Here is a 15,708-nt window from a genome sequence, read left to right as displayed (position 1 = left end):
GAGATTTTTACATATGAAGATGGTTTTGAATTTGTCTGCAATTATTTAAGAATAAAGGTGTTTAAGGCAGCCAGCATAAACTCTATCAGATTATCGTCAGAAAATGTTATATAATCCTTCATCTGTAAAACATTGCACCAGCAAAGTCTTGCTCATTTATGTGCAACAGACACACAGCAGGCAAGGGTCATATAAACAAAGGGAAGGAAGCAGACACATGGAGTTTGAACACTTTATTTGGTCATGATCGGAGAAGGGAAGTGCCTGAGCCAGATGTGAAAAATAAATTCCTCATACTAAAAATAAGAGTTAGATATTTGCCATACGGTCCACTCGAGGCTGGTTTTTACTGGCTTGCAGCTCCTTTGAGGTAAAGCTAACTTGAAATGTCATGCCATTTGTAAAAGTGAATACATTACAGCTTAATTTGGGAAACCTAAAATTATGCAGTGATGTCATTGATTTTACACTACTTGTTCAACCTACTTTGTCTACATATTTAAAATAGATGTCGACTGAGCGTTAGACGAAAATGTAAAATTCTGTAATTTTAACTAAACTGAACAAAGCAGTTTTATTGTTTATCAGTTTCACCTGTTTAATGAAAGGAACACAAACACCAAATGAGTGTCATAAAACAAAAATATGCAGACAAGCAGGATTCAGAGACAAGAACTGTAAAAGAAAAAAATGGAAAGAGACCCTTGCCTTTTGAAACATGTAGGATAGATATGGGGGTGATTAGTGGACTTTCAGAGACTTGGAAGGCTAGTTCTCTAGTAAGCTGCTTCTGGTGGACAAAACCCTCTCCACACTCAGTCCTATCTGGCTATTTATGGTTAGAAGTCCTCAGAGTCAGGACAGCTGAGTTCATGGTATCATAATTTCAATGTCTACAGTGGGACAGGGTGTTCAAACAAACCTGGATTTGACCTATGGAACAATGTTTAATTTACTGATACATGTTTAATTTACTGATAAATAAAGTCCAAGATTTGCTCCTGATATTAACTTTATTAAAACCATACTTTTCTTGAATGTGTATGTGTGTATGGTTTTCTGCAGTGAATTTTCAGAAACTGTGATCTGACTGTCATCTAAATAAAGGTTATCAACAAACGTGCCTAAAATAAGAACTTAAAAATGTAATCTTTCATGTCCTTACAGAGAACAACCATAAAAACCTTTCAGTGCTAGTGGGAAAAATGTGTAAATACTCAATGGATATAAATGGTATATTGAATTATTGATCTATTTACAGTGTATAAACTTCACAATACAATGAATAAGAATGAAAGCAAAGGATTTTTATATATTTTTGGTTGAATATCAGATATCCATGAACTATATTATCTAAATAACACCAATTCAGAGGATTCTGAGGATATTTTTTCTAATCTAATAGTATTTGTCACAAATCTAGTGATGCCATGCAGATGTTATTTCTGTATAGTCACTCTGCAAATGTGCTCCACTAATACAATGAAATATTTGCTGTGTGTGTTTCGTGACCATGTTCGGTAAAACTCCTCAGACTCCAGCTGAGCACTCAAGTCTCAAGTCTTGAATCCTTGTTAAACAGTCTCCTCATTTACACACTTTTGGTATCTTCTTTTTTGTTTGTTTAGTTTGTAAGTGACTTGATGTAAAATGATTTTCTTACTTTGTCTTTCTTGGGTATTGAATGTGAGGAGAGGAGAAGAGAGGAGAGAATGCAGACTCTCACAAGGACAATGAAACTGTAATTTAAAAAAAAGTAATTAATTTCCAGGTTAGCCAGTTTTTTGGATGGAAATCATTTACATTTTGGCAGACTTATGTATTGTTTGCCTGTTACAAAGCAAGACTTAGTATAGAAATATTAGCCTGCAATATGATTTCATTCTGGTAAAACGGATTACTGAACAATTAATAAAGTTTTTACAAAGGAAGAAGTCCACAATTTTGCTTTTTTTAATGTATATGGAGTACACGCAAACAATAAAAGATGCTACTAGGGTAAAATAGGAGTCTGTCCAATACACAAGGGTGAGGAACCAGCCAGTATTTCTGTCCTACCAGGCGGAAAATACTTTCGACAATTGAAGTGGGATCCCACGTGAAAGCTCTGTCTACCTGGCAACACAGAAAACCCGGCTGGATTGCACCTCTCGAGGACTATCTCGACAACCCAGGAAGGGTAGTGGCGTTCCCTCTCCCACCCGTGTGGGGAAGAGCCTTTGTCCAAATAGGATGGCGTCTCCAGCCAATCAGAGGTGACTCAGGGGAAGCTTTTAAAAAAGACCAGACATAGTGTGGATACAAACTCGAGAGCAACAGGAGAAAGTGCCACAGTTTAAAAGTATTTGTGCTGTTTTTTTTTACAACCTTTACGTTTCCTGGACAGAGAGCTCTGTTTCTGAAGCCAGTCCTTCATTAGATCATCAAAAAGGAGAGATATAACAACAGAATGACAACACATTTCAGAAGTGGCCCGGCTTTTGGACTCTCTGCTGAGGTCAAGAGTAAGGTACCTCACAGCATTAACGCTGTTGTAAAAAAGATTGTCAAGTATGAACTATTATTGCTAATTTATTAAGGCTATTTAAAATAAATCTTAATCATATTAGATTTTGTTATACTGGGTTCTTTTCAATACTCATTGGCAGAAGAAACTATCCTCACAAAAAAAAAAGTCTTACTTGTAAAACTATTTTTAAAAATCTTATTTTATGCTGATGTCAAACACATCAATTATCTTTTTTACTCAAACCAGGATTATTGCCTATTCAGTGATTCAGGAAAAAATGTTTAGACTATATGTTTAATGAATAAAAGCTGAATAGAAGCTGAATAAAGCTACGTAAGTGTCTCCCTACAGTGTGCAACATGGCTTTTTGGTTATCTCAAAAAATGTTAAGATTTGTCATTAGCACAATCAAAAGTACACAGTCAGAGCAAAAAAGAGAATTCATTCACTTTTTCCAAATGTGGACATCTTTACAGTGTTTGGCATGGTGAACTGTTTTAATGGCAATAGCTATATACTGGGTATGTGCTAAACTTCTGAGCTCCTAATTGTATACCAATGTCTATAATATTACCTGGTAGATTTTTAAGTTGCAAAGTACATTCTAAATAAAATGCATTAAGTTCAACTCCAGGATTTTCTATAAACACAAGCAAATGTTTTGGATGCCTATAAAATAAAAAGATATAATATGGCAGAAGATGTGATAAGATCGAATTTCAATATTTGTGTATTTATACCTGTGTGTAGTAATTAAGAGAAAAAATAACGGTAAACATGAAAAATACAGTAAGCAATAGGTTAGATTAAATATGAAGAAGTTCACAAGAAATGCAATTACTTCAGAAAAATGTGACTTTTCACACTTGATTGTCTATTTCAAAATTTCCTTACCATTATTAATAAAGCATTTTGGCTTGGAAAGGCACTGGAAGGTAAAAAGACCTTTCATCCTTTTAAGTAAAATAACATGAACTTGAGTTAAACAAAGCTGAAAAACCAAGGTGGATACTACTTGGGTGACACTCTAAGTAAATGATGATTTTTTTATTATTCATATTTGTGAATTATAATTTCTAGCATTAGTTAATATCACCAATGTTTTGGTCACATACTATGTGAGCCTTTGCTTACATGGTCTGCTGTAACAACTAAATGTTTTAAGACATTTCCCATTAGTGACTTGGAAAAACTTGGCTTCTAACATTTTCAGTTTAATGCAACCAGTTTAGCTGCTGGAGTTGAACAAAAACCGAGTGACTTTGAATGTTACATCACTGATGATGTTACATCACTGATGATGTGTCCCAGTGCATCCAGGAGATGTATCTTTTAAGTTTCAGTGTTGGTTACCTGTTATGTATTTATAGGTATATAAAACAACTGTGAATCCTTGAAAAACAATGTATATGTGTAAATGTTAGTATCATGGGATTCATTTGTAATAAATGAGTTTAAATCAGACTGATTTTAGTGTCAGTACAGAAACATCATCCTAATATACTGTACTGTCCATTTGCAGTCCAAAATGTGTAGGAGAAAACAAGTTTATTTACTGTTTTTGATACTTCTTGCTAAAATCTGTGACTTGATCACACATCTTGATAGCTTTGTTTTGTTCATATATCCAGATGAAAAGTGACAGTCAACTATTCTAGTCTAGTCAACTGCAACTATTTTTGACTTTTTTGTAAAGAGAGTAGTTATTCATCTATATAATCTTCTGAACTTACTGACATTCTGCATTGTCCAATGTTTTAAATTTAGTTTGGAAGCAAGGAAACAAATAAGTTCAATCTCTCCAACTGAGCAGTTTTTGGAAAGATGAGAGAAGGAAAGAGAGAAATATCATTGACCCATGCATAAATCCATAACTGAAAGTGTTGCAGTGAAGTTGTGTTCAAATTTGACTTTAACAACAAATTGCAATTTTAAGAGGATTTGACAATCTACCAATGTTTATTTCACCTGGAAGCGAGAATTTATTCAAGCGATAATTGAAACCACTTGTATGTTCCATTCTCTGTATTTCATGGTTAATTTAAGGAAAGTATAAAAAAACCTGATAAATATAAACATCACTATTGTATCTAATTAAGTAGTAAGTACAATAACAATAAGGAGTCCGTACATCTAATGTAATTCCCCACATTATTAACTAATGATCAGCAGACTAGTTTTTGGATTTAGGTTGAGTCCTAAAAGAATTGTTCTCAGCAGTAGCAAATATTCTGCTGGCATTACAACAAAATAATATAAAGTATAACATAACTATTAAACAATGCAAAGAAGGAAACTGAACAGATGTCAAAAAGACTTCAAAAATGATTTGTCAACAACAACAATGATAATAATAATAATACTTCCTTTCCCGTTATTTAGTACCAAACAGTTTAAAAGCAGTTGTTAAAATAAAAATGCAGTCATATTTGAACTTAAATGTACCATCCTCCCATTAGCTTGCAGCAAAATATGACTCCCAAAAAGAAGAAGAATTAAGGCTTTGGATTGAGGATGTGACAAGCAAGAGGATTGGGGACAATTTCATGGACAGCCTGAAGGATGGAGTTATTCTGTGCGAGTGAGTTGTTGGAGATGTGTCTAATATCATTGCATCTGGCACCTCACAAATATGCATTTCATTATTTTTCTCTTTCTTTACAGACTTATTAATGTTCTTCAACCAGGCTCTATCAAAAAGATTAACAACCCCAGTCAAAACTGGCACCAGGTAATGCAAGCTGATCAAAAGGAACATAATTCTTTAGCCACAGATATGTTTCTTACACTGTTTTATATTATATATATTTTATAGACCCTTTATTTATTATCATATTTATTATATTTATATTTATTTACTATAATATGCACATGCGGGCACATGACATTTTCATTCAACTGTAAAGCACTTCCATTGCCAGTTATATGCATTTTCCTCCCTTCACCACTGCATATCCTCTTTAACAAACCCAAAAGTCTTTTTTGCCTTCTGTACAGCAGTATCACCATTTATTACTTTTATCTCATCCCCCAGTATTAACTCCCCTGTGTCTGTACATGTCCTAAACCATCTCAATTTCTCTGTACACAAGACACCCAACTTGCTTATTTACTCCAATTTCTGTTTGTGTTCATTGAACTCTTAGTGAAACTTAACACCTTCATATTTGCTACTTTTTGCCCTGCCTTCAGACTTTTGTTGTTTGTCAATGTTGTTCTACTGCTGTCTTGTCAAAGTGAATGTTGCCTTGCTCCAAGTGGCCATGTGATTGTTTTGTTGTGATGCTTGCTATTAACCAAGCCTCAATGCTCTAATCTGGATTCAGTCAAAAATGCCTTTTTGGATGTGACTATGGCGCCTTTAATAGCGTATTGATGCCCTCCCCTAAATATTTATTTATGCATTAAAAACCTTGGAAAGAGTTATTGTATATTTCTTATTATCATGGGGTATTAACCAGTGACTAGACTTTCCAGATATATCTTTATACATTATTAAAATTAGATTGGCTGCAATAATATTAACATCATTTTATCAATTATGATGCAATTTTTTTTACTTATCTACTTTCATTATTTATTTGACTGTATATTATAGTATACATATTTGACAGATTTTGACTGTTTTGATTTAATGTTATCTAAATCAGATTATACCTCTGGTAGCTGGGGACCCGGTGTGTATATGTAAGCTGCAACCCTGCATTATGACAGCTTTAAAATTTGGCCTCGCTAAGTGTGTCACTGACATGTGATAAAATTAGGACAATTCAGTTTTTTATTACTTAATGTTCTCTGTGTGTCTGTGTCTATGTGATTTAAGTTGGAAAATATAGGGAACTTTGTCCGTGCCATCACAGACTATGGACTGAAGCCACATGACCTCTTTGAAGCCAATGACCTGTTTGAAAATATGAACCACACTCAGGTCCAAAGTACACTAATAGCTCTGGCAGGAATGGTAAGATCTCTCTCTCTCTCTCTCTCTCTCTCTCTCTCTCTCTCTCTCACACACACACACACACACACACACACACACACACACATCCTTGTAATTATATCTTTGTGAAGACTTTAACATTATCCAACTCCTAACCCTAGCCCTAACCTAGCCCTCACAGAGACCCCGTATATAGGACGTTTTCATAATCCATAGAAAAACAGTTCTCCACAACGTATCGAAAACATGCTCTATACAAATGCCACCAAAATAATGCAGTATGTGCATCGTGCCATTAGGTGGCGGTAATGATTAAGACTTGCGTGCGATTGGGGGCACTTTCGAAAGGACGCACGTGATCACAATAGCCACCCAATTGCGAGCAAAATGTATTGCAGTGAACTGATTGTGTGAATTTAAAAAAAAAAAAAAACCTAAAATAACAGAAAACGTGGTTTCGGAGTTTTTGTTGCTATGGTTATTGTTGCATCTAAGCCTAAGTCCATAGGGAAAATCCTTTTTTTTCTTGTTGCTACATAAACCTACTAATAAGGACGTTTAAAATGTCCTTTATCTAAATCATGTTCAGTTCTACAATCAATTTATTTATTTTATTTATTTATTCATTACAATTTATTTTTAATCTGAGTTCTCATTAATTATTTTTGACATTGTGAATGCGCAGTAAGTAACGAGATCGAGCCTTCCTGCACGTTCATGTGGGAGACATTGAGTCATGGATTGAGGCTTGCTACAATGTGTTTTTATTACAAATATCCAAGGTAGTTTTCTGTGTCAAATGGACTGTTTTTATTTTCTTTTGAAGACGTTTATTACAAATACATATTACAAATGTTGACTAAGTAATTTCTCTTCGCTAACTAGCATTTTATTTAGCCTGCTAGCAATTACAAATTACAAAGCACTACACCAACCCTATGGCAAATCATAGGCATACAACTTAATATTAATTGTTTTTATGCACAACACAGTCCTTACATTATCATACATAGTATTGGTCATGTTAATATGCTAACCAGCATATGTATATATCACATCCATGGCAAATCATGAGGCACACAGCAGATTTGTTACTACCGTATTTAAATTGATCTCCATTTTGGACAAGAGCAAGAGATTCTGGCGCACACGGGTTTCATAAAAATTTTTGATATCACAGATGTGCTCTGCAGAAACCCTGGGGACATGCAATGATGATTTGGATTGAAGCCAAGCCCAATTCTCAAATTTCTCATGTTTTGTTAATTAATTTATGGCACCTTGGTCTTAGAGATGGGGTTTTGTGTCATTTGTAGGCCTTTCTTTGTTCAAGCCATGCAGTGAGGTCCCAACAGTGACTTTAGGGTGACTTCTTGTTTTTGTTATATAGGATATCTTTTGGTCTTCTGAATTAACACACAACCTCTGGCAAGACAGCTCATTTTATCAGCAATATCTTTTCTTTACACTTTAATTTAAATTTCCAGTATTTGACTTTTATGACTACAATAAGGAGGAATTTTTTATAATTTTATTTTATCTTTTGCCAAATCTCACAATAACGCAGCAATATGATTCAGATTGGTTTCCAGGAATGGTAATATGCACTGGTTGAGCAATTTTTAAAATTGAAATTAATGGGCATTTCACTTATTCTCTTATAACTGGACAAATTGGAAATGGAATGAAAGCTTTACATTTTCACACAAAAACATTAATCTAAACCAATTTCTAACCTCATCCTAAAACCCAATTCTTGACCCCCAAACACTCCTTTGAAGTTGTTAGAACCAGCCAAATGTCCTCACTTCCCAAAATTTCCTCAGTAGAATGAATATTTGGGTACTCAATATATAGCAAGTACAAGAACAAACACATTTGCTTTCTCTTTCTCTCTCTTCTCCCTCACACACACAATATGGGGGTGTATAACCGTTTCCTGATTTTTGTCTGCTTCTTCTGTCTTAGGCCAAATCCAAAGGGTTCCACTCCAATTATGACATTGGAGTGAAATATGCTGAGAAACAACAACGGCATTTTCCTCCAGAGAAACTAAGGGAGGGACGCAATATCATAGGCCTGCAGGTCAGAGCAAAATAATTTAAATTGCTTTCATTTGCAGGTAGTCACTACAGAGTGCAGCTGGAATGTTTACAGACCCTTTCAATTTGTTAAAAATAAATAAATCCTCTAACCAGTCAACAACTAATAGACATTTTTGCAAATTTGTTAAAAGGCTTGGTTGGTTGGCTTTTAGCTGATATGTCAGTTGAGAGACTTCCCACAGACATACATATGTTTGTATAAATTTATAACAAACTCCAAGCAAGTTGTAGAAACATATCTAATCAAAGAGAGGAGAGGAGATGAGAGGAGAGGAGAGGAGAGGAGGGGGGGGGGGGTTAGGGGAGGAGAGGAGAGGAGAGGAGAGGAGAGGAGAGGAGAGGAGAGGAGAGGAGAGGAGAGGAGAGGAGAGGAGAGGAAACCATGACCCAGTGGGGTGACAGAGGCCTGTCAGGTGATCATGTTTCTGGACCCCGGCAGCCTCGGCCTATAGCAGCATAACTAAGATGTGAACCTAATGATTAGACGACCCCCTAAGTATGATAATTTGTCTGTCTAGGATAATAACTGGAACTACAGAATTAATGACAATAAGCTTTTTCAAAGAGGAAGGTTTTAAGTCGAATCTTAAAAGTCTAAGATGATAAAGACAAGTGGAAGCTCTGGAGCTTATATTTTTATATATTTATTATACGAATTTAAATTCTTAGGTCAATGCAATATTTTAATTTATAATTTTAAATAATTTTAACCAATAAAAAATCTGTTTTTACTTGATATGTATTATTATTATTATTATTATTATTATTAGTATTGGAAGCATTACCGTATTTTCACGACCATAAGGCACACTGTAATAAAAGGCGCAGTCTCAGTTATGGGTGCTATTTCTGTATTTAAAACATACATAAGGCGCACCGTATTATTAGGCGCATGCTGAAACAAATGACAACGGAAGTAAAACAGTGAGTTTCGACACATTTATTGAACAAAATATTAATTCTTCCGCCACAAAACCATCAAAGTTTTCATCTTCTGTATCTGTATTAAACAGCTGCGCTATTTCAATGTCCAACATCCCGAGTTCCTCTTCTTCATCATCTGAATCGGACTCACCGACCGGTTCAGCGTTGATTTTGTGAAAGCTCTTACAATACATAAAGACGGTATCATAGCCCATGCGTCTACAATCCACCCGCATATGGTGACGTAACTTGCCCGCCGCTGCCTCATAGTCTTTGTGAAGGAGTGTTTGCCTTCCGTCAACTAGCGCTCTGTCCATTTCTGTCTCAGCCGAGAACCACTGTGAACTACGACTTCTCGTGCCCCGTTGTGCATATCACCACCATGCTGGTCCCTTTTTTCTCCAATGTGTGGGTCAAAGGGATGTCAAAAGTCAGAGGGATCTCATCCATGTTGGTGATGTGGCTGGGCCTGGTTATCTTGTCGCGGCAGTAGGTGCGGAAGATGGCCACCCTCTCCTGTTAATCCGCGGGCAGCCGCTGCGCAACAGTTGTCCTTGCGCGTATCGAGAGATGCCGCCGCCTCATAAAGCGAAAATACTAAGATTGCTCGATTGCCATTTTCAGCCGCATATTCGATGGCCTGCAGTTTAAAGTAAGCCTCATACGCGTCTCGCTTGACGGGCGCCATTTTAGGGGATCTTTACGCGTAGGTGTGCCGCTAAACGATTGGCGGAGCGTTTACCGTAGTGCACCTACCAAAGGCACACAGCAGATTTTGGAACTCAGTCCACACACAAGGCGCACCATATTATAAGGCGCACCGTTGATTTTTGAGAAAATCTCAGTGTTTTAGGTGCGCCTTATAGTCGTGAAAATACAGCAGTATTATCATCATCACTTGTTATAATAATTATTTTAGCTAAGGGCTGCAACATAAGCAAATTACAAAAAGTATTGCAATGAGCAAAAATAATCTTCTGACTAAGCCTAGTAGTTTAGGAATATCATTATTTTGACTAACCTTTTCCTGTCCTGTTTTGCATTTGGATTTGGGTTATACCTGCAAAAAATATTGGTTGCAGAGTCCATGGAGATTTTGAAAATTATTCAATTTTTTTAGATTCATTTGTTCAGATGCATCAGTAAAACTAGTGATACGCTACACCTTTTGATATTGTATGATGATATATGTTTTTCCTTTTGCCATCTTTAGATGGGCACCAATAAACTTGCAAGCCAGAAGGGCATGACTTCTTATGGCACACGACGTCACCTTTATGATGCCAAAATGGCAATGGACAACCCAATGGATCAGTCAACAATTAGCCTACAGATGGGCACCAACAAAGGAGCTAGTCAGGTGAGAATGATCCTTTATTCATGTATTTCACTTATTTACATATCAGCAGGACTCTCCTGCTGATGGGTGGACAGAGAAAGGGAAAGGAGCTAGAGCATGGATGCCGGACAGAAAGAGAGGAATAGACACCCTAAGGACATTAAGGTGAAGTGTCAGCTGGATATACTGTCATGTGAGGATTCATCTCATTCATTAAAAACCTATATGTATGTTACCAATAATTCAACATCCTTGGGGTCACAGGGAAGTATACATTCTCAGCAGCCTTGGTGAACTCACATCTGTTGATTTGAAGGCCTTACATCTATTTCAGATTTTCATGTGTACCTCAGCAACAAAACAGGGTTGATGGTTTACCCCATCTTATATAATCCTAATGGTCTCTGTGTACCAGCTATTGTTGTCCATTGTAGCTTTGAAGCGGGTTTTCCAGTGCTGTCGGTCCAGATGTTAATAGTTCTGACTGTGACTGTTCAGTCTTGAGCCTTCTTGTGTATGCCAGCTTTAACAAGATTTCTAGATGGTCAGTCTTTCTTCTGGTCTAAAATCTTTCTTTAGTTTTCCTGAGAGGTATCCTATTTTCACTGGTAGGAAAGTTCACAAACTGACAAATTTTGGCATGTCCCTTTACGTCAGGGGTTCCTAATTGTTCTCACTCTGACCCAGGTTTTCCCATGGTCATTAAGTCATGATCCACTTTTTGAATTTCTGTCCCTTATTAACCTCAATGAACAAAATTTCACATTACCCTGGGTCGTATTTACACTTTGCCATCTTATGTTTAGCAATGCAAAACTTGAAGTGAGCATCAATCAAATGGTAGTTACCATTGCACCACCTAGGCACTAGCATGATATGCAAAAATAATTATTGTATTCTCTTATTTGGTTTCAATTCTACATGAATTTTGAAAATAGATATGCAAACGGGATTGTCAGTGCTCCCGCTGGTCCGTCCGCAACGGCATCACAGCCTAGAGGAAATAAATGCATAGACAAATCTTTCTGCATCACTTTGGGACAGGAAGTTTCTAATTTTAGTGATGTTGCACAGGTGATATAAGGTGGACCTTGAGAAATGCTTAAGATGGGTATTTAAAGACAAATCATGAATAAACAACACACCAAGCTTCCTTAAAATGTTAATGGGAGGCAGGTTAATGCCAAACATCACTAGGGTACATCACTAGAGAATAAGTTTATCTGGTGTTTGTGGGCATAGTGTGAGAACATCAGTTGTATCTAAGTTCAACTGTATGACATTTCTGGTCATTAAGGCCCTTATGTCTTTGAGACAGATCTGGAGTTTCACGAAATGATTGGTTTGGTTTGGTTCCATTGGATATCATCAGCATAACTATGTAAGTTTCACTTTCTGTAAACAGATTCAAGAGGTACACACAATGGTCCTGGAATCTTTGGTGAATTGTTGTCAGAAAAATAGAGCAAATCTCTCAAACAGGAAATGAAAGTATCATGGCTGGGGCAGGGTTTACAACCTCTGATGATAATTGAGGGTTCTACTAAGTACAAAATACGCAGGGTACCCAAACCTTTGCTTTGAGTATTTTTCCTTTTCTGTTATTTTAAAAATGTAAGATGAAAATACAAAATGATTTTTATAATTTCTTTTTAAACTATGTCTTTTAGTTATAATTCCATCATCCACTTGCTTCACTGGTTAGGTTGGTTAACTCCTTTAATTTGGAGCAGGTATTGTTTAGTTGACAACGCTGAAACACTTTTGTACTGAGGTAGAGTTTAACAGCAATTAATAGTTTTAAGGAACAGCTGGCTGAGGCAATAGAAAATCATGAAAGTTTGTACAACACATCATTTTAGGCATATTGTTAATTCTTTATGAAAAGAGGTATCCTGAATATTGTTCGTCTGCTAAAAGATGCATACGGATAAAGTTGCCAGTTGGGGGCCAGAATATATTGCACATTGCTATTGTCCTTGTCACTTTCAGGAAAATTAATGGATTTTTTTGGTTTGTTTGCTTTTTTGCAATGTGTGAAACAGTGTTGATGAAGAAAAGCAAGTGATCTGTGACCGCCAACTGCAAAACTATTTCATGATAGATGTTATCTTGAAAATTACATCTATCATCTATTCTCCAAAAAGTATTTTTACATTGCATTTGAAAAGTCTTAGAGTTTAAACATGAAAATATTGTTTATTTTTGCAACAGAACTACAAAACAAGCATAGCACAAACCACTATAATCCTTTATGCATTTTTCTTTTTCTTGCCCCTGGTGAAGCATGGTAGTGGCCACATCTTGCGTTGATACTTCCCAGCAGCTAGGCTGAAGGTTCACCCTACCACAAGACAATGATACCAAACACACAGTCAAGATAATACAGGAGTGGCGTAGAGACAACTCATGTCTTTAGGAATTTTACTTTATAAATGCAGGGAATCTGCAGAGAAGCAATGTTGAGTACCGATATCCCTAAATCCAGCTCTATAAAGCTTGTAACGTTATGGCCAAAAAGACTGGAAACACCAATTACTGCCAGTGTTGCTTTAACTAAGTGCTAAATACAGGCTGTTACACTACAGTGACATATTTTACTTTATTTTTTAATATTTCCAAAATTTTATTTTAACTTTGTAATTGTGGAATATTAGGTGTGGATTGATCAGAGAATAATTGAATGCGTTATCACAGCACAATGCTACAGCATAACAAAATGTCAGAAAGATAAATGTTCTGAAATCTTTCCAACTGCCAAAATATCTTTGTGATATACCAGTACCAGAATAATAATCAAATTACATTTTACAATTCTAATCAAAGTACGTGTAAAACATATCTAGTAGTCCCAGCCCTTTTCCCAATCATTAAACTTGAAAGAAACCTAATATCCATCCAAAGTAACAGTGGTTGCAAGAAACATCCCTTTAGAAGCGACAAAGCTTGAATAGTAGTAGTGATTGTAATAGTAGTTGTAGGAGTTGTTGTAATTGTTTACATTATTATTTAGAATATGTTTATATCATTACTTATTTTTCCCCACTATCCACCAGGCGGGTATGACAGCGCCAGGAACGAGAAGGCACATTTTTGATAGGAAGCTGGAGCTGGAGAACTGTGACTCCACTACAATCTCTTTGCAGATGGGCACCAACAAAGTGGCTTCACAGCAGGGTATGACTACCTATGGCTTGCCCCGCCAGGTCTATGACAACAAGTACTGTACCAATCCCAATGAGGCCTATTATGACAATGGAAGCGAAGTAGAGTTTGACAGCTACAACCAGTATTCTGATTAATCAAAGAAAAAAACTCCAAAAAAAACCATTTTTTCTCCATTTCAAACAAGAGTTTTTTGCTTAATATGCTGATATTCTAATATTTCTTTAATCCTCTGAACAAATTTAATTTATAGGAAACTGTTGCTCTTCTTTCCAGGAGTAAAAGTTAAATGTTTACATTGGCCTTATATTTAAAAAACAAAACAAAAAACAATGTGAAAGCATCATGTTCAATGAACCCCATTAATCCTAATGTACCCCTGTCTTGTCCTTGTGTATCTCAGTTTGGAACCCGCATAAATTGTGTCATATGTGTGCGTCGTTGTTTGTGTGTAATAAAATTACTCTCTCAAAATGGTTTAAATGCCAAGCACAGCTAATGAAACTGAATTAATTAATTAATTAAAATAATTTGTTGGTCACAGCTCATTGTCTTCATGCAATTTTGTATTGTTTTGTTTTTGTGACCAGTGCAACTTGAAATGAATGCTTTAAAGATTCCTTGACAATATAGGTGATTTTGAACCAATATTGGTGTCAAAATTGTTCCACAATACTGAAAATGTCAAATAATTATCTTTGATAATTATTTATGTTGAGCACAGGAGTTCAGAAGAGTCAAGTCCAAAATGTTTATTCCCCCAAAACAGCGATGGTACAAACATGGAAAACATGAAAGGGTGCACCAAGGTAATACTGAAAAACCAGTGCTTGTGTCTGTTTTTTATATCTTAAAATACGGAGTGAGGTCCATCCCTCATGCCTCTTTTACTCATGTAACTTTTACTTAATTTGTTTTTATTGGTGAACTACTTTGGCATAATTTCATCAATAACCTTTTCTGTTGGTGTCAAAAGTTATGTATGCCTTCCTCGTCCATGTCCCTTCCCTAGTTCCAATTCTTTTGGTGTCTTAGGCACTAGAGCCTGATCAGGTGTCGGACTTTCTAGCATCCTTCAGGGCCAGGGCTCTGTGTACTACCTCAGGCCCTCAGCCTCAGGGACTTTCTACTATTCTACAGTCTTCTACCTGTGGATTTTCCACAAACACATAAGAAGCAGAAGCAGATGCATCCTACTGATGTAGATAGACACGTAAAACATATATAACTGATGCAGATGGATATGCAAATCATGTATTACAAAAGCATACGGATACGCATACCGAAGCATACCAAAATCACACTAAAATCAAACTAAAAACTTAAACTGAAAACATAGACCATATACTGTACTTTATGCTTAGGTAACAATACACTACAACATAAACCAAATTCAGTATTCAGTATCTTCGTAGGTAATGAAGAGTAAAAAAAAATTCAATGCCAAAGTTAAAACTCTGAGTTTGTTAGCCTTGATTGCAGCCTTGAATGGCCTATACCAGGGTTCGGCAACCCAAAATGTTGAAAGAGCCAAATTGGACCAAAGAAACAAAAAACAAATCTGTCTTCATAATAAGCCTTATTATGAAGGAAACACATGCTGTAAGTGTCTGTATTAGCTATATTAGCCTACTTTCAAAATGATAAGTAGGCTACAAATACATAACGGGCATTCATAATTAAATGTTTATTTTCCCTGCAGCACATCCTGGTGAAAATGATGCAC

General features: G+C 36.1%; 1 protein-coding gene across 2 annotated transcripts; it reads left to right on the top strand.

The window, feature by feature from the left end:
* The first annotated feature begins 2,265 nt into the window (after positions 1-2,265).
* On the top strand, positions 2,266-14,525 carry LOC101073139 (calponin-1-like). 2 transcript variants are annotated; one of them, XM_003966393.3, is made up of 7 exons: positions 2,266-2,509; positions 4,969-5,090; positions 5,174-5,240; positions 6,333-6,470; positions 8,418-8,534; positions 10,692-10,838; positions 13,874-14,525. In XM_003966393.3, exons 1-7 carry the CDS (start codon positions 2,450-2,452, stop codon positions 14,117-14,119), a joined length of 897 nt encoding a protein of 298 aa, XP_003966442.1. In that variant the 5' UTR covers positions 2,266-2,449; the 3' UTR covers positions 14,120-14,525. The 2 variants fall into 2 exon arrangements, with proteins under 2 accessions (XP_003966442.1, XP_011604311.1); XM_011606009.2 differs by having other exon boundaries at positions 2,267-2,504.
* Positions 14,526-15,708: the final 1,183 nt, after the last annotated feature.

Source organism: Takifugu rubripes, chromosome 8 (genome assembly GCF_901000725.2).
Source record: "Takifugu rubripes chromosome 8, fTakRub1.2, whole genome shotgun sequence".
Taxonomy (NCBI): domain Eukaryota; kingdom Metazoa; phylum Chordata; class Actinopteri; order Tetraodontiformes; family Tetraodontidae; genus Takifugu; species Takifugu rubripes.
Note: the sequence above shows the minus strand (reverse complement) of the source record. Positions and strands in the feature narration are given on the sequence as shown.

Excerpts from the sequence above, each read along its gene's own strand:
- LOC101073139 (XM_003966393.3), top strand. The coding sequence starts at position 2,450 with ATGACAACACATTTCAGAAGTGGCCCGGCTTTTGGACTCTCTGCTGAG. Across the intron at positions 6,471-8,417 it reads TAATAGCTCTGGCAGGAATG|GCCAAATCCAAAGGGTTCCA; the intron begins GTAAGATCTCTC and ends CTTCTGTCTTAG. Across the intron at positions 8,535-10,691 it reads GCAATATCATAGGCCTGCAG|ATGGGCACCAATAAACTTGC; the intron begins GTCAGAGCAAAA and ends TGCCATCTTTAG.